The sequence below is a fragment of the Syzygium oleosum genome, unplaced genomic scaffold (assembly GCF_021117445.2).
Source record: "Syzygium oleosum isolate NSW1041296 unplaced genomic scaffold, Sole_v2.1 Sole_v2.14, whole genome shotgun sequence".
NCBI lineage: Eukaryota > Viridiplantae > Streptophyta > Magnoliopsida > Myrtales > Myrtaceae > Syzygium > Syzygium oleosum.
Genome location: NW_026607498.1, coordinates 1,573,659 through 1,594,714, shown reverse-complemented (window position 1 = coordinate 1,594,714; position 21,056 = coordinate 1,573,659). Strand labels below are relative to the sequence as shown.

General features: G+C 41.3%; 1 protein-coding gene across 1 annotated transcript; it reads left to right on the top strand.

The window, feature by feature from the left end:
- Window positions 1-147: 147 nt before the first annotated feature.
- LOC115689003 (chromatin structure-remodeling complex protein SYD) lies at window positions 148-21,026 on the top strand. Its single transcript, XM_056317723.1, is given in 36 exon segments — window positions 148-476; window positions 707-860; window positions 957-1,018; window positions 1,585-1,700; window positions 1,830-2,234; window positions 2,318-2,589; window positions 4,369-4,520; window positions 4,590-4,654; window positions 4,728-5,210; window positions 5,337-5,530; window positions 6,024-6,121; window positions 6,235-6,420; window positions 6,553-6,733; window positions 6,820-7,014; window positions 7,119-7,162; window positions 7,332-7,388; window positions 7,556-7,652; window positions 7,761-7,933; window positions 9,139-9,352; window positions 9,444-9,569; window positions 9,660-9,749; window positions 10,847-10,963; window positions 11,078-11,158; window positions 11,373-11,480; window positions 11,868-12,037; window positions 12,325-12,403; window positions 12,497-12,571; window positions 14,158-14,255; window positions 14,375-14,482; window positions 15,029-15,086; window positions 15,179-15,409; window positions 15,524-16,760; window positions 16,865-17,257; window positions 17,336-17,473; window positions 17,554-20,927; window positions 20,930-21,026. Coding segments are annotated over 35 exon segments (9,633 nt in total). The 5' UTR covers window positions 148-476; window positions 707-737; the 3' UTR covers window positions 20,963-21,026.
- Window positions 21,027-21,056: the final 30 nt, after the last annotated feature.

Sequence of the window (21,056 nt, the reverse complement as noted above, 5' to 3'; positions counted from 1 at the left end):
CTGTAAGTCTGGCCACACCCACCACCAAAACAGGCCCATAAGCCCAAGCCCAAAAGCCCAAAATCCCAAGCCCACCATCTCCAAGGCCCAAGCTCCCAAAAAGCCGTCGAAATAGCAGCGACACCCCCCTCCCTCCCCCACCCTCGATCCGCTCAGATACAGAGCAACAGCGAGAGCAGAAAACCCAAAGAAATCGAACAAGCAGCAAGCAGCAGCAGCAGAAGAAATCCCCGACGACTCTAGGGTCTCCGGGCAATCGATCGGGCCCTCGATCGGCGAAATGAAGCGCAGGAGCCGGAAGGGCTGACCCCGCCGAGCTACCACCCGACGATCCCGAGGGAGGCCGGCCCGGCCGCCCGCGCCGCCCACCAGCGGCGTCGCCTCGCTCCCCTCCCGGCACCTCCGTGGGCCACCGGCCTCGCGCGGCCGCGGCTCGGGGGGGCCGACCTCGCCGACGTTGGTCGTGTCGACATTGCGTAACTTCTCGGGCGCCCGAGGGTTTTGATCGGTCGTGCGGATCATGTAGGAGTCAACAGTGAACGGTCCTGTTCGATTTTTTTTTGGTCTTCTTTTTCCCTGCGATTGACGGAGTGGTATGGTGATCGTGTGCGCGTGCTGTGCGATTTTATGGCGGAAGACGCGTTTTTTTCCGAGCCCGGATGGCCCGAATTTGACGTGCTTTTTGGTGTCTTTCTGGTTTGTGAAGCTTCGCTTTTGGGGGTTTGTGATCGGGCCGGATGGCGGGGGCGGCGTCGTCGTCGTCGTCGCACAATGTCGAGTTGGAGGCGGCGAAGTTCCTGCAGAAGCTCATTCAAGAATCCAAGGACGAGCCTGCGAAGCTGGCTACGAAACTCTACGTGGTGCGTGCTTGTTCTCTGTCATTTTTCTGCTGTTCAATTGAAGTGCTTTAATCTTCCCTCTCTGGTAGCACTTATTGACTGCGGCTAATTGCTCAGATATTGCAACACATGAAATCGAGCGGGAAAGAACACTCGATGCCGTATCAAGTGATATCAAGGTGACACCCCTCCTCCTGTCCCGTGTTACGCTTGTTTTAATCAGCACATGCGGAGGATTCTTCAGATAGCTGGATTTCAAATGTTTCTAGACTTGCTCGTGGGGTGGAATTACCTCTATGGTGTGTTGATATGCTGGCTGTAATTGCTAATTGTCTTTAACGACATGTTTCTTCAGTTTCACGTCTTACTTGACTGCCATCATGTGGATTTGGTGCGAAGAATGTAGGCCAATAGATCTTCAAGTGTGTTTCGCATTTCTTGGCCGGCAACATCTCTGTGACAGTGATCAATTGATGTTTTTTATGCTCGAATATGAGGTTTTCTTTTTTGGCTTATGGAGAAGGAGATGTTTTATTTACCAGCTGCATGAGGATTGCTACTCTGTACTGTGTAAATAGCCGAATGATGGTTTTCATTGGTTCTGTAATGTATATCTTATGGCATCTGTAAAGTGGCAGATCAAAGCAGGAGGCTATTGAATATGTCTGCATTACATTTTGGCCAATTCTTTTCTTTACCTGATTTTCTCACATAGCCTTTTCTTTCGTCCCCGTTTCTCCTTAAGGGCTATGGAGACTGTTATTAATCAACATGGTCTCGATATTGAGGCCTTGAAGTCCTCGCGCCTTCCTTTATCAGGGGGAAGTCAAACAGGAGAATCCGTCGCACCTACACATGCTGGTAAAATCTCCTATGGAAATTCATTATCCTCACATGGGCAAAAATTACTTTGCAAACTTGATAGGGCACCGGCAGTGCGACACTTTTTGCTTTTTACTGAACTTTGCTGAATGGAATATGATCTTTCAGGATCTTCGCAGGCAAGCCTCCCTACCACAGCTGGCCTGGCTGAAAATGAGATGTCTAAGAGCGATCCATTTTCTTCAAATAGGCAACCAGTTGGTCCAAATGTTGGACCCGTTTATTTTCAAGAACCTGCAGCGCATAGAAGTGGTCATTCACTTGAAAATGAAGGTCTACCTAGTTTTGACCCAAGGTCTGCTGGTTTACAGTCGCAAGAAAGGCATGATCAAGCAAATTGGGGAAGACAGCTGGAGGGTAGAAAGCTCGATACTAAGCGAAAAAGAGGAGACTCATCAGGAGCTGAATCAAATGCTGAGAATTTCCAGAAAGTTGATTCCTCTAATTCTTTGGTCCATCAGAGGAAGGGAAAAGTGAACAAGGTTGAACCACTGGGGAGTTCAATAGTTGGAGGTGAGTATTTAAACTCTTTTCTTTCCCTATGTGATGGCTATTTGATGGATCGACCTCATCTTCACCCTGCACTGTGAAATCAGTTTCAAGATCCAGGCTGGAAGATCAAATGCAGGCTGGTGGTTCTTCACACGGGGGTCATGGTTTTTCTCATAAGATGCATGGTGAAAGAAGCATGGAAGTCCTTCCTGTTGCATGTTCTACCGAGATTGAACAGAGCATGAACAAAAGTGCCTCCCAGTTCATATCCTCTGCTAGAAGGGACGATGTTTCTACTGCTCTTGGCTCTGGAAATCTCTTGGAACATGATAGAGGAAAGTCAAGTGTTCTAGACCTTGCAAGGAGGAACATTCAGGTATGCAATTTTTATACTTGAAGTTTGAATGTGCGACGATGTCTTATGAAGGGGCTACTATTCAGTTTGGTAGTAAACTTTACAGAACACATCCTTCTAATCACTAATTCCCTTATGTTTCTGAGATTAGGTTTTTCGATAATAAATTAGATGCCGGCCTGCAAATTTTTTAATGTGGAAACGGGCTTTAGGCAAACTTGCTGAGCTGGACTAATACTCCATTTAAAAATTGTACAATAGTGAGTTTTAGGGCCATTTGCCAAAGAAATAGAGAAGTAAACTTGGTTGGCTTAAAACTGGTTAGCTCAATAAAGCCCATGACCCAAATAAGGCAAATAGTTTTTAGTGGTCTGGATTAATTATTGCTGATGTGACTGGATTAGAGAAAACAAATTTTAATGACTTACATTGTGATTTTTTGTCTGTTTCTTTATACTCGATGAATCTCAGCCATCTTGACACAAGAATGAGGTGGTTCATTGATTTAATTTTCTCACTATTTTCCAGTTTTCACGTCAAAATCAATCTAAAGATATGATGAAGAGCCGCTCTATAGTTATTGGAGCCCTTGAGGTATCAACGGTGTACTCTTTAACTGTAAATATAGAGTATCACAGTAAGCCGTCACGTCATCTTGAAAGATTAGGGAGAAGTTCTAATGATGCCTGACCATGAGATGGTGGCACAGAAGTTCCAGAAAGAAGTCTTGGAGATAAAAGGAACACTTGTTTGTCTGGTTTAGTAGTAGTATCTCTCCGCCGCTTTCCTCTCTTTCCTCCATCACTTTTGCTTTGGTTTAATAGATTTTTCTATTTTCACCAATTATCTTCTGGTAGCTGCATATTGGTCCCTTTTTTGGCCCAAATTTTCTCATGAAACAAACAAAATGGTTTCATCATGCCTGAAGTTCTGTTGAAGATCTAAATGGCAGATCTGAATTTCGCTCCACATATGCTTTGCTGCAAATATGTACTTCAATACTAGTTTGGTGTGAAATCCAAAAGGTGGTTTTTGAAGGATAATGAAGGGTTTATGGTTAATGACTGGGAATCCATCTACCCAATACTAGAGGAGTATTTCAAAGTAATGGTAACAGACATTAGCTGTGGCGTGCTTGGAATATACAGGACAACATGGAAAAGAAATTATGTGCAGTGAGCCTCAAGATTAGAAATAGTAAATCTAATTATTGGGACCTGAGCCACCAAACTGTAATCTCTAAGTCTTAATTCAAATTAAGAGTTGTGATTTAATTACTTGAACACTTCCTGAGCCACCAAACTGTAATAACTAAGTCTTAATTCAATTTAAGAGCTGTCTTAATTACTTGACCACTTCTTGGGTTGTTATACATAGAGGTAATTGTAATATTAACGTTTTTGACCTGACAATCTGGCTTGACGTAGTTATCGGCTCCTGGTTTGAAATTACATTTTAGTGTCAAAGCCTTGATCTATTGTTTTCAACTCTATTGTCGATTCTTCAAGCTACAGCAAATGAAAGAACCTTTCTTGTGAGACATTGTGAGAAGTCTTTTCATGTGACATATTGTGTTAATACTGTCTGAGTTCTATTTAAAGGTACTTTGTCAAGCTTGCAAGGTGCTCCTCTTTAGGTTTTCCCAGTAGTTTCACTGGAGTTAGCATTCAGTCCCTTCTGAGTTTTGTCCTTTTATGGGTTCCTATACTTAAACTTTAGCACATGCTGAGTTCTGGGATGTAGGATTGACACTGCCTACTGATATTTATATTGGGAACCAATGCTTGTTTGCTTGTGCAGGATTCTGGGCAGAATAGTGTCTCTGAAGTGATGTTGCCTACAAGTTCGACTTTCAAAGAGACAGGAAAACGCCTTGCTGTCCCTGGCATGCTGTTTAAGGAGCAACAGTTAAAACAACTCAGAGCTCAGTGCCTCGTTTTTTTAGCCTTCAGGTAATAAGCTCTTTATGAACCTATTCCGGGTAGACATATTTCTCATCAAACTTTTGGTTGCTCCTACAGGAATGGTATGGCGCCAAAGCCTTTGCACCTCGACATAGCTCTTGGAAATATGCATCAGAAAGAAGGTATGCACCTTTTCAATTGCACATTCTAGTTTTAATTCCTTTGCATCTTTGTAAGTTAATGAGCAAATAACAGGTGGCTCTATGGATGGAAATCGGTCTGAGCTAGTTGCTTCTAAAGAAGTTGCACAATCGTCTAATGAGCCCTCCAAAGTTCCTAATCTGGCAAATCCACTTGGTAGACTGAATAAGGTTGGTGAAGCTGAGAGAAACTACCCGGCTTCAGCAGCTGGAAATCTATTGGGTTCCCATTTTTCGAAAGAAGCCAACCAGCAAAAGCTGGTGGAGATTAGTGGCAAATCATCTTTAGACCATAACACTCATGAAAAAGAAAGGAGACGCCTTATAGCTAATAGAAATCTGGAGCCTGAGATGCCAAATCAAACTGACTCACAGTATCGTTGCGATACCCACCAGCCAATAGTGTCAAGTGCGATGGAGTTGGGAGTTAGTGGTCAGGGCGAAAATGTCGAGAAGGATAGAAGAGCTTTTATCGATGAACATCACAATGTAATTCTGATGGATGATGCAAATGGGATGCCAAGAAATGTATCTCGTGGTAAGAACTTGATATGTTTGAAGAGATTATTTTGGAGGTAAATGTATTTAGAGATGATCTCTCAATGGAGGCAATAAGTCTTCAGTTCATCAATTTGCTTTTAATATCTGTTCCTCTTTGTCCTAGAAGTGTCAGCAGTGGGAGCAGAAGAGGAGGAAGAAGATAACTCGCCCTCTTCTGGGCTGCCACCTCCAAAGTACACCATGTTGGAGAAATGGATTATGCATCAGCAGAGAATAAAATTCTCCGATGAGCAGAACTGGTCTCAAAAGCGGCAGAAAGCTCGGCAAAGAATTGCCACGTCCTTCGACAGGTTAAAGGTCTGTCAAGGAAAATGTGCTAGTCACTTACTCATTCTATTTTGTTGTGCTATACGTCCATATCTATACTTTTCCACCCACCCTCCTGATAGCTGGAGCTAAATTGTTGGGGTTTTTATTGTATGTGTAAGAAATTCTATCTATTTGTGGCTTTAAAATGTTTGGACAAGCAAGTATTGCTGCTGGTGGACAAGGAGTTTAAGCTATTTCTTTGACTTTTCTCTAGGTTTATGGGACAAATTAGTCATTGACTTCTGCTTTCTTCATAAGACCTTTAAGTGAAATTCAGTCGAGCCCATGATAAATACATTGAAATTATAGTTTTGTTGATGACATGAATTCTCATTAAACTGATGCTGAATCTGTGGGACAAGGACCAGCAAACATGAGTAAGGACATCGTTGTCATCCTTACTAAACTGCTTTAATTGAATCCTTGTGTATGAAAGTTACATTGCGATTGTGGCCTCTGCTAACTGTTTAATGTCTGGCAGAAATCTGTGAGCTCTTCTGAGGATTTGTCCACAAAAACCAAAAGCGTCATTGAATTGAAAAAACTGCAGCTATTGGCACTTCAACATCGTCTGCGGAGGTATTTGTTGTCCATTCGGACTTTCATTTATTTTACTGGAGAAAACTTTTCTTATTGGTGGCACACACTATATGTCCTTAAAGTTCTGATGCAATCTGCATTGTTTTGGGCAGTGATTTTGTGAATGATTTCTTTAAACCAGTAGTGGCTGAAATGGATTACTTGCGATTATTCAAGAAACCTAAGCATGGTCGCAGGACAAGACAGATAGAAAGATATGAACAGAAAATGAAGGAAGAACGTCAAAAGAGAATTCGTGAGCGGCAGAAGGAGTTCTTTAACGATCTGGAAGTTCACAAGTATGTCTAACTGTGTGTTTCTGGCTTTAGTTTGTGGTAGTTTTGTGTTGTTTGTATGTTTTTGATTTCAATTACCTGCCCCTTGTGGTGCTCCAAATGCTTATTATGACTCGATTGATTCCTGAACTTCAGAGAACGACTCGATGATGTGTTTAAGATTAAGAGAGAACGGTTGAAGGGTTTTAACAAGTATGTGAAGGAATTTCACAAAAGGAAAGAACGAATACATCGTGAGAAGAATGACAGAATCCAGCGTGAAAAGCTGACTCTACTTAAGATTAATGATGTCGAGGGATACCTGCGCATGGTACAGGTAGGATTTTGATTCATACAGACATCATTGATTCTTCATATCATTTATTTTTGTCCTTTTGACATGGAATTGCAACATTGTTGCAGGATACGAAATCAGATCGTGTTAAGCAGTTGCTCAAAGAAACTGAGAAGTATCTTCAGAAGCTTGGTTCCAAGCTACATGAGGCAAAGGCAGTGGCAAAACGCTGTGACAATGATATTGATGAAGAAGAATCTTTAAATGTATTGGACAAGAGTGAATCTGCTTTTGAGAATGAAGATGATTGTGACCAGGCAAAGGTATACTGCTTTTTCTGTTTTGTTTGGTAAACAAAAAGTCACTTCTGAATGCTGCTTAATTTATACTTGTCTGACTCATTGTATGTTCCAAATGTGTTCTGCAGCACTACAAAGAGAGCAATGAAAAATACTACATGATGGCGCACAGGTACTGTTCCAGCTCTCGCTATAACATTGTGTAGCTGCTGAAGATTTACTCTACGATGTGCTGATGGCCACTGTCATGTCCTTCTGGTTATTGATATGCATGCAATTCCTACTTTTACTGGGATTACTTGTGCGTCGTGTACTTATTGAGAAAGAATAATCTTCTGCAGCATAAAAGAGAGCATAGCAGAGCAGCCAGCAACTCTAAAAGGAGGAAAGTTGAGGGAGTGAGTCTCTCTCTCTCTCTCTCTCTCTCTCTCTCTCTCTCCTGAGACTTCCTTTTCCCTCCCTAAAGCCTCATGCTTAACCTTCTCACCTGCCATGATAATTGAGGGAGGTTTCTTTTGACGTGGTCCAATGCAAGATCCTTTACAACATAGTGTTTGGTCTTCAGGTACCAATTAAATGGTCTAAGATGGTTGGTCTCTTTGTACAACAATCATTTGAATGGAATTCTTGCTGATGAAATGGGCCTTGGTAAAACTGTTCAGGTTGGTACCCTATAGATCCATTATTATTCTGAAGTGGCTTTATCTTCTGCTTTTGGTATTCAAAGTTTTCTTTACTTGCTACTGATTTTCTGATACTATTTGTTTTAGGTTATTTCCTTAATTTGTTATCTGATGGAAACAAAAAATGACCGAGGGCCTTTTCTAGTTGTTGTACCTTCTTCGGTTTTACCCGGTTGGGAGTCTGAAATCAATTTCTGGGCCCCTGGCGTGCATAAAATAGTCTATGCTGGGCCTCCGGAAGAAAGACGTAGGTTATTCAAGTAAGTTAATCGTCTCTCTTGATTTAATTTATTTGTTTGTTTTAGGTTTTTTTTTTTGTTGGGGGACGGGGATCTGCTTCATCTGAGTTAGAAATTTGTCAATCTTCTGGAAATCGTTCTTTCTCGGCCTTGATATGGCATGGTGGCTGCTCCTAATCCGTAGTTAGAAATTGCCACTGCGAATGCCACTGCGATAGGCATCTCAGTAGTATGTACAGTTTACAAAAGTAGAGGGTTCATCTGAGTAGCGCTCAGTGTCTTTATGCATCAGGCTCATCTCAGTAGTATTGTAGCTCAGAAAGGCGGATAATCCTTGCTCATTATAAGACAATCAGTAGCACTCAAATTCATCAGTCACCAACTGTAAATATGTTTGTTTGAGTGTTGATTTACACTTCCAGCAGTAATCGTCTAAATATATACCCGAAGATGTTTATGACTTATGGCGTAGACTGTAGATTCAATATTTTCAAAGTACGGCTCTGTTTCGTTTTCTGCAATCACCACCCTTTCAGAATCCTATATTCAGCCTTCAAATAAATTGATTGGAAGGTAAGAAAGTAAATTGTAAATGGTGCTCCCTGTTCCTAGATACCTGCCCTTGGCTGTTGGAGCTTTGCTGATTTCAGCTCTGGTGTCAATGTGGTTTTCACCTTCTTGCATCCTGAATTAGTTCACTTTAGTCTCTCCTTCAGCAGGAATACTTAAGGGTAACTCCATCTGCATATAATTGGTATCTGGTGTCTGATCAAGGAAAGGTTAACCCCTGATTTCCTCTTCCCTCTCCCCTTTCTTCCCCTCCTCAATGGCTGGGCTACAGAAGTGGTAGCTCTCTCTTTCCCATTATTCTCCAATCCTTTATGAAAACTGGATTGTAGTGGTCCTTTTATATCACCAACACAAAATTTGCAAGTTGAGCAAGCTGGATGTTCTTTTTTTGCGTTTTTTTATGTAGACACTGCCTATATCACTCATACTCCAGTTGATGCTGCTCACCTACATTTTGTTTTTATTCTCGTCTATTTTGAGATAGCTTATTATTGTCAGTTTCTCATTGATTTTTTCTGTGACCAAAAAGTTCTATGCACCTGAGTCTGGCATTATATGGAACTTTCTACTTGTCCAGTAAATCTTTTGACTTTGACAGTGGAAGTCATGGGATTTGTTTTGCTTCAAAATATGATGGTTCGTGTTACGTTTTCCAGGGAAAAAATTGTTCATCAGAAGTTCAATGTCCTTCTGACAACGTATGAGTATCTTATGAACAAGCATGACAGACCAAAATTATGCAAAATACACTGGCGCTACATTATAATTGATGAAGGTCACAGAATTAAGAATGCTTCTTGCAAGTTGAATGCTGATTTGAAACACTATCAGAGCTCCCACAGATTGCTTTTGACTGGGACACCCTTACAGGTGCATCATATGGGAAATTCCTTGTTCTTTATCTTGTTATTGGGGTATTGGGGCAATATATTGACTACAGTATTTATCCAAATTTGTCCAGAACAACCTTGAGGAGCTGTGGGCACTACTTAACTTCTTATTGCCAAATATTTTCAACTCATCAGAGGATTTTTCTCAGTGGTTCAACAAACCATTTGAGAGCAATGGTGATAATTCACAAGATGAAGTTAGTTCTTCCTAAACTTTGATATTTAGGATACACTGAGATATTGGTATGGAGCAAAATCTCACATTAATGTGTCCTTGTGTCATTCAGGCGCTGTTGTCTGAGGAGGAGAATCTTTTGATTATCAACCGGCTTCACCAAGTTCTTCGACCATTTGTGCTTCGAAGACTGAAACACAAGGTATGGTGTTTAATAGATAAATTGCATCTGATGTCCCTTTTTAAGAATGCAACCAGTTGTGCATTTGTCTTGGTACATGTAATTACCATAAATTTGGTACTTTTGTTGTCTTATTCATGGGATGGTATTCTGGAATATCTGGTGTCATGTGATACTGTAAATAACATGCTGGACCAGAATTTGGTTTAATGCATTACATTGCCTCTTTGGCCGTTTTGCTGGCTCTGGATTTTATGCTTTGATAAAGCATTGTCCCTACATAGTAGAGCATGTACTCCCTGGAACTTGGTTTACACTTGCGTTAACAAAAAAGGTGCAAGCGTGGTCATGAAATGTTATCCTATTCGTTGGAGCAGGAACAGAAATATGTCACTAGCTCTCTCTCTAAAGAGGTGCATTATTCCCGCTGCTTATTATGTAGGCCACGTTATATCCTTTTTAAAAATAAATAAATAATAAGACAACTTGGTCTGAAAATGATGCCTGAGCGATGGAACATTCTCTTTTGAATTTTTTGCCTCTCGAACTTCTTTCAACAGGCTCTAATAGCTTGATATCTCATATTTCATGTAATTTAGGCAATCTGCAGAAGACTTGTCAGTTAGTCTTTTCTGGTTAGATTAGCAGTGCCATCAAGCCGAAATCCTCTGTTCTTGCTATATCTAGCTCAAGCAACTGGACTTAAAACCCATTCAATGGGTTAAGATATTTTAGTAAGTGTAGCTTGATCTAGCTAAGGTTATTACTAACAGAACACATACTTACTGAATATCTATCATGTACAAACTCATTTCTGATGTAAGTTTTCTGAGTGGGCATTTATAATCAAATTAGGTAACTTGCTATTCTGGTAAGTTGACTGGTTGGCTTCCATATTGGGCATCTCTATGGTGGGCACATTTGGTACTCTTGTTGTTCACCTTGCAGATGTATGTGCAAATTACCATTATCTGTCATCTGCTAATTTGATCATTGGGATGAAGAGATCGGCTAAGAATGCTGAATGTGGTTTCTTTGTCATCTGAATGTTGCAGTTTCTCTTCCCTCTGACAAGTTACTTGGCTAATTGATTGCAATGTTCCATGCTCTTCTGGTAGGTTGAAAATCAGCTACCGGAGAAGATTGAAAGGCTAATAAGATGCGAAGCCTCTGCATATCAAAAGCTGCTGATGAAGAGAGTGGAAGATAATCTAGGGTCTCTGGGAAATTTTAAGGTTTACATTTTGGAATTTTGCTTTCTTATTGGTAATTTTGTAAATTTCCTCACTTATTGCAAGTTTTTGGCCAACATTAAAGTATTCCTTTTCGTTTGGCTGCCTCTTTGCCAGTCACGGGCAGTGCAGAACTCTGTAATTGAGCTTAGGAATATATGCAATCATCCTTATCTCAGCCAGCTTCATGCAGATGAGGTATTCTCTTCATCCATAATGTGTTTCATTCTCCATGACACATGGATTTGCATGTTTATGAGGTATTCTTTGAAATTCTTTTTGGAGATAAGTAACTCCAAAATTAAAGCTTTTATGGCACCTTTGACTCTGAATTTGTAGCATGCAGCCAATTTATGCTTGCGTACTTTTATCACTTAGACATATAGAATTAATTGAGTTGTGTCTTTGCTAGGTTGATAGTTTAATCCCCAAGCATTATCTGCCTCCAATCATCAGACTCTGCGGGAAGCTTGAGATGTTAGATCGGTTGCTGCCGAAACTGAAAGCTACGGATCATCGTGTAAGAGCATCATGTGTATACTTATATTACTCACACTTTATGTATGAATATCATCCATGATATCCATGTCAAGTAATCATTTTCATTATTGAGACTCTTCCACTTGTCAGTATACTTAGATTACTGCATTATATTGACGGAAGTCAATTTTACTAGTGTCACTTTAGAGTGACATCCGAAATATGATTATGGTATCATGCATCAAATTGTCTTATGATTTAGGGGAATGTTTCATTTATGGTCCTTGTCTATATCTACATGGTTTTGCTTGGAAAAACTTGGTGTTTTTTGGTTAGTCATCATACTCTCTTCTGTACCCTATGAATGGGCTGGTTTCTGTGCTGAATATTCGTATTAGGGAGAAAATGAACTTTTCTTATTCATCAGGTTCTGTTCTTTTCCACAATGACGAGGTTGCTTGATGTAATGGAGGAATATCTCCTCGCTAAACAGTATCGCTATCTTCGTTTGGATGGGCACACCTCCGGGAGCGACCGTGGTCGTCTTATTGATTCATTCAATGAGCCTAATTCGCCCTATTTTATATTTTTACTGAGGTAACATCGTGCAATGTCCTGAAACTTGGAAGTTATTAATGTGCTAGAAATTGGTTTTTCCTTTGCCTTCTAGCTTGAGCAATGTAGGAGCTAGGATGGCCACTTGCATCATACTGGGCCAACTTTCGGACACTGCTTCTTATAGAATATTGCTTGCTCTGTTCTATGGTACTGATGTACCACTCGCAGAAAAATGTTGAGCCTCAATTGTTTTATAGTTTTGTTGATGGATCTTGTAGCTGGATTAGTTTTGTTCTGTATCGATGATAAAGCTTTGTCTCTGTTAGCATTCGTGCTGGTGGTGTTGGAGTAAACCTTCAGGCAGCTGATACTGTAATCATATTTGACACTGATTGGAATCCACAGGCAATATACGAGATCCTTCCTTCTTATTATCTAGCTATTGTATAGGAAGTCTCTGTAACTTAAAAAGCTGCTCTTTTACTCGGTGCTTCTCAGGTCGATCTCCAAGCACAGGCTAGAGCTCATAGGATTGGCCAGAAAAAGGATGTACTGGTTATTCGATTTGAAACGGTTAGTATGTTTGTGGTGTCTTTACATATTATAAGACTTTGTATTCTATAGAACAGTTGCGCTTCTTCCAGATACTTTCTGTTGCACATATTCCAACCTTATTTTTCGAACTATGATTGCAACACGTTCCGCATGTTCTGGCAGTGGGGTGGGAGTGGGTATATGACATTGGATACTAGGCAGTGGAGCACCAACATGTGCATAGTTTGACTAGTGGAGTTGGGGCTGCTTAAGTGAATATATGCATACTAAGCCAAAATGGGATTCCAATGAATCATATTAAAATGTTTGCTATTTGGTACGTGTCTGGTGAAACTGTGAATGCCATCCATGTCTGTTCGTTATGCGGATACTCACTTTTTATATAAATATTTTCTTTTTTTCCCTTTATTCTGATATAATGTGCAGAAGCAGGTCTCTGAAGTAGGGATAATTTCTCGACCAAAAAAATAAAGTAGGGATAATTAAAGTGCAAGTCCTAAAACTTGTCAACTTCGTGCTCTTCAGTTTTAAAACTTTTATTTCGTGCATTTGAGTCATAAAACGTGTAATTTTTGTCCACTTTAGTCCTTCCGTCAAGTCCGATAATTTCAAGTGGACAGAAATGCACATGTGGCTTTTCTATCACGTTTTTAAGCCTACGTGGTTTTTTTAATACTTTTTAAATAGTTGAAAACAAAAAGATGCCTTTTTGTGACTCCATATCAGAAAATGAAAAGAAAAAAAAACTGATAATAAAAATCACATCTGGAAATTGAAAGAAAAAAAGAAAATATAAAAGGAAGAAGACACCATAGGGTTGGGGATGGTGGTTTTTTGTCATTGGCAAGGGCCTTTGCCCTCGCCCAGATCAAGTCAAGGGCAAGGGCCCTAGCTCATGATGGTGGCTATGCTTGCCCGGTGTTAGCAATCACTGGCGCGGCCGCCCCCATCAGGCGAGAGCTAGCTTGTGGTGAGGGTCGCTGCCTCTACTGGCCCAGTCTTATCTTTTTATTGATTTCGTATTTTTTTTTTTACAATTTTAGATTCTTGTTTTCAATTAATTTTTAGTTTTCTGATGTGGCACACAAATTGTTTGGTGTTCAAAAACTCATTAGATTAGATTAGTAAAAAGCCACGTGTGCATTTTCGTCCATTTAATACTGATGGATTTAGACGGAAGGACTAAAGTACATGAAGTTGATGAGTTATACGATTTAAATGCACGTTTTAGTACTCGAGTGCATGAAGTTGACAAGTTTTAGGACTTGCATGGTCATTTTCCCATTATAAGATTAATATAACGCTCACGAAGCTAGACAAACCGAAGAGATTTTCTCCTAGTAATACAAAGTTTAGCACAAATATTTAATAACCAACTTCCTTAATGAAGACATAAAAACAATTGCTACTTAGCTATATCATATCTTGAAGAAATGAAATAAACAACATTTGTACACATTATCAGGAAGTGCTTCCAGTGTGCCTATGGTATGTTGCGTGCCTTGATCTAAGAAATTCCCCATGTCTGTTGGGTGTAACATACTAGATACTGTTGTTTGGAATGTGGATTTGCTGAACTCTCTCTATCTACTTAATGTTCTAAGGTTCAAACTGTAGAAGAACAAGTCAGAAGATCAGCAGAGCACAAGCTTGGAGTTGCCAATCAGAGTATTACTGCTGGCTTTTTTGATAATGACACCAGGTAAAGTCATATTCTTAAGCCAGTAGTTCCTGCTGACAAATGATAATTCCATTCTCAGCGGTGTAGAAGTTCAGAGGTCTCTTAGAATTAACATTTGATGTGTTTGTTTCATTTCACAGTCCAGAGGATCGAAGAGAATACCTAGAGTCTCTCCTTAGAGAGTGCAAGAAAGAGGAAGCTGCTCCTGTACTGGATGACGATGGTCTAAATTACATTTTAGCCCGCAGGTACCTCAAGTTTATGTTAAAAATTATAAAGGTTTCCCCTCTGCATTTAGTGTACTTGTGGATCTCAGGTAAGTAGTTCGGTGTCTTTCATTTTTGTTTTTCACTCTAGCTCGATGGCAAGTCAAAATTGGTTGACATAACCATCGGAATCTGTCGCATCTTTCATTTTTTTGGTCAAGAATGATGTTTTTGGATAATGGTGTTAGTGTAGCTTCTTGATAGGAAAGCAACCTTCATTTAGATCAACCTACTCTTTTATTTTTTTTGGGTATTTCTCTGTAGCTTTGCTCTTGTTGGTGTCAATCAATTGTCTAGCCAGAATCCCATATTAAAACTGCATGCTTGCACCTCACCATATATTGCGCCCTCTGTTGGATTCACCTTCTGAGCTGTAATTTACCATGACATAGAACTTCTCATCTATTTGCCAGGTCTTCTTTCCCCTTTATTCAGGATTTGTAGTTTTCTTTACTTCTTTCCTTCCTGTTTTGTTTTCATGGCTTGCACTCTCATCTCTGTATGTATATGTGGTATAACTACTTGCAGCGAGTCAGAGATTGATGTGTTCGAGTCAATTGACAAACAAAGGCACGAAGAGGAGATGGTATGCTTTGTAGCATGATTCATTTAGTGTATTTGCTGGACAGTTGTTACCTACTGATAATTGTCATGGATTTTGATGCTTTAACAATGCAGGCCACATGGGCAAAATTGGTACATGGACGGGAGAAAGATGATTCGAAACCTCTACCTCCATTGCCTCCTCGCCTAGTGACTGATAACGACTTGAAAGAATTTTATGAAGCAATGAAGGTGTACGAAGTGTCAAACAGTGGGATGACGTCAACAAATGGTGCCAAGCGGAAACCTGGGTATGCAGGCAGCCTTGATACTGAACATTATGGACGGGGCAAGCGTGCAAGAGAGGTTTGTTTATTTTCTCTGTTTTTAAAAATCTCATGATCGATGGCAATTATCTTCTATGGCATGTGCTCACTGTGAAGGATCCCTTACCTTTTCTTTCTATGATTACTTACTCAGGTGCGGTCATACGAAGAGCAAATGACTGAAGAGGAATTCGAAAAAATGTGTCAAGTCGAATCTCCTGATTCACCTAAGTTGAAGGATGAAGAGGTAAAAACAAACTTACCTATAGAGCCCAAAGTGCAGGCCCTTGTTACGCAGCCTACTGCTCCACTTCCTCTGCCTGCATCATCTCCCTCTATACAGCCAGCACCCGTGAGCATAAAGAACGAGGTAACACCTCCAGCTAAACGAGGACGAGGAAGACCAAAAAGAGTGGCTGCAACTACATCTCCGACGATACCTGTTGTTATAGCCCCTACTGAATCTGTTAAACTTCATGGAGACTCACAAGGAGTTCTTTCTAGCCACCCAGCTTCCTCCAGTCTTGAGCAATCTCAGGTATCAACTCCTTTGAAAACTGATGTTGTGGTCGTGCCTCATTCTGCTGGCGGATTCACACCTACATCCCAGGCAAGTCCTTTTCCTCCTACTGTTGGTCCTCAAACTACCCCTGGAAGTCATTCTGTTCCGCCAGAGGCAAAAGAACCCGGACGGAAGGCTCTAAGTCGAGCAGAAGCACCAAGAGGCCGGGGACGGAAAAGGGCTGTTGCGGTTCACGCAACTCCAGATCACTTTCCTAGTCTGGATGCAACAACAAAGGAGCAATTTCAGAGTAAATCTGCTGATTCAACGATGATTAAGACCATTGCTCCAAGTGAAGGCGCTTCCGTTTCTCCTGCAACCCAAGGTCCTCAATCTACTTCTGCAGCATTAGTTGGAGTAGATTTGAGTGGAACTTCGATTTTTGTTGTAGGAAGTGCTTCGAACTCCATGCAGCTGTCAGGCCCTTCACCTCTTTCTTCTACTGTTGTAGGTTCTCCATTGACAAGTTCAAGCCCTTCCATGGTTTTGGAGATTAGAGGGCATACTCAAAAAAGTCAAAGTGGTGGCGAAGCACCAAGGCGTGGGCGAAGGAGAAAGACTCCCATATCTCATACTTTATCTGATGTCCCTATTGGTCAGGATGTGAAATTGAATTCAAAAGCAGACCAAACGGGCATATTAAGTGTTAATGAGATGAATAAGCAAGAGGTCTTTAGTTTTGAAATCAGTAATGTTGGGACTGCAAGGGCTGGTGAGCTCTGTACACTCACAGGTGGATCTGTTCTGGACAGGGAGAATTTAGACTCTGTTCAAAGCAAACAGTCAGTGGGCTCATCGACTGCTCAAGGTGGTGGCAATGATGTCTCAAGTGAGTACCTGCAGATGCATGAATGATAAACTCAAATGTCAGTTTCTTAAAACAAGAAGATAAGTTTTTGCAGAGAGATTACTGAGCATTTGGAATTTATGCAGGTTCCTCGGGTCAAATTCAAAGTGCTGCTTCAGCTGATGTGGCATCTGCATCTTCAAAAAGTGGTGGGCCACCAGGAAGTGAGGGTGGAGGTCCATTGCCTTTACCTGCACTAACAAGTACTCTTTCGGAAGGAGCACATGTGGCTTTGTCAACATCTAAGCCTGCGCTGTCCGTTAGCCTTGATTGTTCTACACTTTCAGAAAGTAGCAGTAGAGCTGTGCACTCCCAGGACCCAAAGAATGCTCATAGCTCTGTTACAGCCTCAACTTCCCCACCTGGGTCTGCGCAAGGTACAAGGCAAACTCGTAAAAACCAGGGCAGGGCTGAGACACCAAGACGGAGGGGCAGGAAGCCGGCTTCTGTTTCAACTCAGGTTCCAGATGTCTTATCAGGTTAGCATACAAAATCTATTTTTCAGTCACAGGTTAAACTTGCATGATCATTTGTATATAAAGCAATTCTTATGATAGGTAAACAAGATATTGATGGTCAGCAGCTGATAGATGTTACCAAGGATCCAAAGTTCACCTGCCAAACTGATTCTCCTTCTAAATTCAAATCACCTGCCACCTCAACAGGAGGCCAGGACACTTCCTCCAGACCTCAGAGTAAAAATCCACCTCATTTTTTTTTTCTCTTTCTAGGCTTATATCATAAGCCTCAATTTTGGACTTGTGATCTTTTGCAGGCCTCAATTTTGGACAAAAGAACAATGCTGATGTCCGTTATGTTGCTTCTATGATGAAGGAAATTTTGTCTGAAAACCGTTTGTCTAAAACTAAAATTGGTGAACGGTTGCAAAGTCCAGGTGATGCTTCTGTCGAGGTGAACAAAGAGCTGAGTGTAATGAACACAAGTTTTTCAGGTAGATCAATTGTTGAAATGGATACTCCTGGGGTTGATCTTCAAACTCAGAGTAATCAGCATGAGCGAGAAGGTAGTGGAGTGGTAGAAGAGAAAAAGTTGCCAATTGTTTCAAAACTTGTAGTCTGTGCCCTTGAAAGTAAGGTAGCCACTGGCTCTCTAGGCACCTCTGTCAAGGGGCAAGTTACTTCTGAAAGTTTGGATGAAATGCCTGCTGTTCCTCCTGGTTTTGAGAAATTTGACATTACAGCTGGCAAAATGAAGATTGGTGGACAAAGTGAAGTTGTGAGCGCACTTCCATCAGTTGCAAGTGAGATTTTCGCTGAGGTGGCTGCAAACCGAACTTCTGAATATGTGAAAGAGTCAGCTATTTCATCAAAAAATGTGACCACAGATAGTGACAAGAACTCTTTGAAGAGAGAGGATTCTGTTTCAAATGAGGCACATGATTCAAGCTCTTGTATCCGTGAATCTCCATCCCTCACCGCTGTTGGCTCAGCTGAAACAGGTACTAATTTAACACTACCTGATGGAGAGTGTTTCATGAAGGATGTTGCCACAGAAGTTATACAAGCAGATTCAAATCTTGGAGAAGAAGACAATGTTAGACAATGTTCTTCTGACGATGAGAATAAAGTCAAATCCTTTGAGAAAGCTCCTGCAGATGCAGTAGAATCAACTGAAAATCTTTGTCAGAGACAAGCTGCTTGCACTTCGGACACTGAGAATAAATTCAAGTCCATTGAGAAAGCTCCTGCAGATGCTATAGAATCGACTGAAAATCTTTCTCAGAGACGATCTGCTTCGGTTAAGGATCACGCATCCTGCATGGAGGTGCCTATGGCATCTTTAGGCAAAGCAAAGCTGACGGTGACTGGCATGAATAGATTTGGCTCTGAAGCAGATATCTCTTGTAGGGACTCTGGGAAGTCTTCTTTTCTTGGTGTTGCCAGTTCTATGGGTCCCACATCAGAGACAATAATTAACAATGATTCTGGTGGTTGTGAAGTAGAGACAGCAAGCCTTGAGAGTCAAGGCCATTCTGCTGTGCCTGATCCTACTACCTTACAGGACAGCGTTGCTGAACAAAAAACTGAGCCTCCATCAGAGGAGCACTTGAATCCACCCCATGGCGGCAACCTTGATGGCTTCGGAAGATCAACAAAAGTCGATGCTGTCGGTGATTATCATGAAGTGGCTAAACCTTTGCTTTCAGAGCATTCAGTTCATTTGGTGCCCCCTGGAAATTATTTGGTTGGTGATGACCAGATAAATGATTCCCAGGCCGTTCGGGCTAGCTCAGAAAATATCTCAGAAGACAGTGCTCTCCCATCACTCCCCTTGATGACAGAGGAAGGACAGAGCATCAGTGCATTTGAAATAGGTCCTCTTGGAGGCTCTGAAGCAACCCGGGACAAAGAGACTGCTGTTTGTGATTCTGTCCCTCAGGTTAGCGAAACTGTCTCAGAAAGCATGCCAAAGAACATGGATCTGATGCTAGGTTCGGTGATGAATGAAGATAAAACTGAAGCCCCCCCAGACAATGTTCCGATGACCGGTGGAGTTGCTCCACTGGAAGCTAAAGCTGACGAACCTCAGACTTCTGACAAAATGGAAGTTTCTGAGAATGGTGATGGGGTGTTAGGTAATTTATCAAGAAATGCAGATTTACCTTTAACAACTAATGGAGAAAATACAGAAAGCTCAATCCCCATGGATACTGACATTAGAAGCTCAGTTGTGAACATAGAAAGAGAAGGTGAGAACAATGGTGCTGTGGATAGAACCGACGTGCCTACAGTCGATGGGGCTTTGCCAACATGTATATCGGAAGAAATACATCCCTCTGCAAATATCTGTTCAGGTGAAGGACCTATAGGAGGCTCAAATGTCATGTCTTCGGCTGATGTTGTTGAAACACTGGGTGGAGAAAAACTTGAAGCTGAGGTGGATGCTTCTCTGGTTTTAGGGAATGGTTCAGAGAATCAATTTGGAGATGCGTGTCTGCCTTCATCTTCCATGGTAATACATGAAGGACAAAGTGACAATTCACCGGTCAAGCGTCCTGTTGAGAGTTCAGCATCATTCAAGAATTTACAAGGGCATATCAAGGAAATCAATGATGGGGAAATTGCTTCACAAGGGACTCAGATTGTGCATGAACGTGCATCAAGAAGCATGGAATCTTCTCAAGTAAATCAGCTTGAGGCCAGAGTGGTATCTGAAAGACACGTTTCTTCCCCAGTGACAAACATTGAGTTGTCTGAGATGAAACCAGGAGTACATGAAACTGATATTGGTGATAACAAGGATACTTCTCAGATTGCTGAGGTTCTTCCTGAAGATGCTTCTGACAGAAATGAACCATCACCAATGCAAAGGACAAGTATAGAAAAAATTCGGGATGACTATGAGGAGAAAGCAGATGAGATTTGTGAGGGAGAAAGTGACAATTCACCGGTTAAGTGTCCTGTTGAGAGTTCAGCATCTTTTGAGAAAGTACAAGGGCATGTCGAGGAAATCAATGATGGGGAAAATGCTTCACAAGGGAGTGAAATTGTGCCTGACCTAGCATCAAGAAGCATGGAATCTTCTCAAGTAAGTCAGCTTGAGCCCAGAGTGGTATCTGAAAGGCTCGTTTTTTCCCCGGTGACAAACATCGAGTTGGCTGAGATGAAACCAGGAGGACATGAAACTGATATTGGTGATGGCAAGGATACTTCTCAGATTGCTGAGGTTCTTCCTGAAGATGCTTCCGACAGAAATGAACCATTACCAATGCAAAGGACAAGTGTAGAAAAAATTCGGGATGACTATGAGGAGAAGGCAGATGAGATTTGTGATGGGATAGATGCTACTCTTGTTGATGATAATGTACCTGTAAACCTACCAGAAAGGATGGACTACTCTCAGGAAGAATTGGTTGAGGACTCCTCCGAGAAGAGAGCTGACGAGCATGAAATTGTTGATGGGACAGATCCTTCTCAGCTTGGGGTTGTGCCTGATAATGAATCTAACATGGATCCTACTGGGGTTGTTGAGACTGAACATACATCTGAAAGAATTGAGCCTTTATCTTCACAAATGATAGGCACAGAAACAGTTCAGGACTCCTTTGAGCAGAAACCAGGAGGACATGGTACTTCAACTTGTGATGGAACAGATAATTCTCTGGTGGACGCAGTTATGCATGAAGATCCATTGGAAAGCATGGATCCTCCTCAGGTAGTTGAGCTTGAGAACGCATCTGACAGTGAACCTTTATCTTTTCAATCGACAGAAGAAGAAACTGTTCAGCCTTCCTCTGAGGAGAAACCAGCAGAGCAT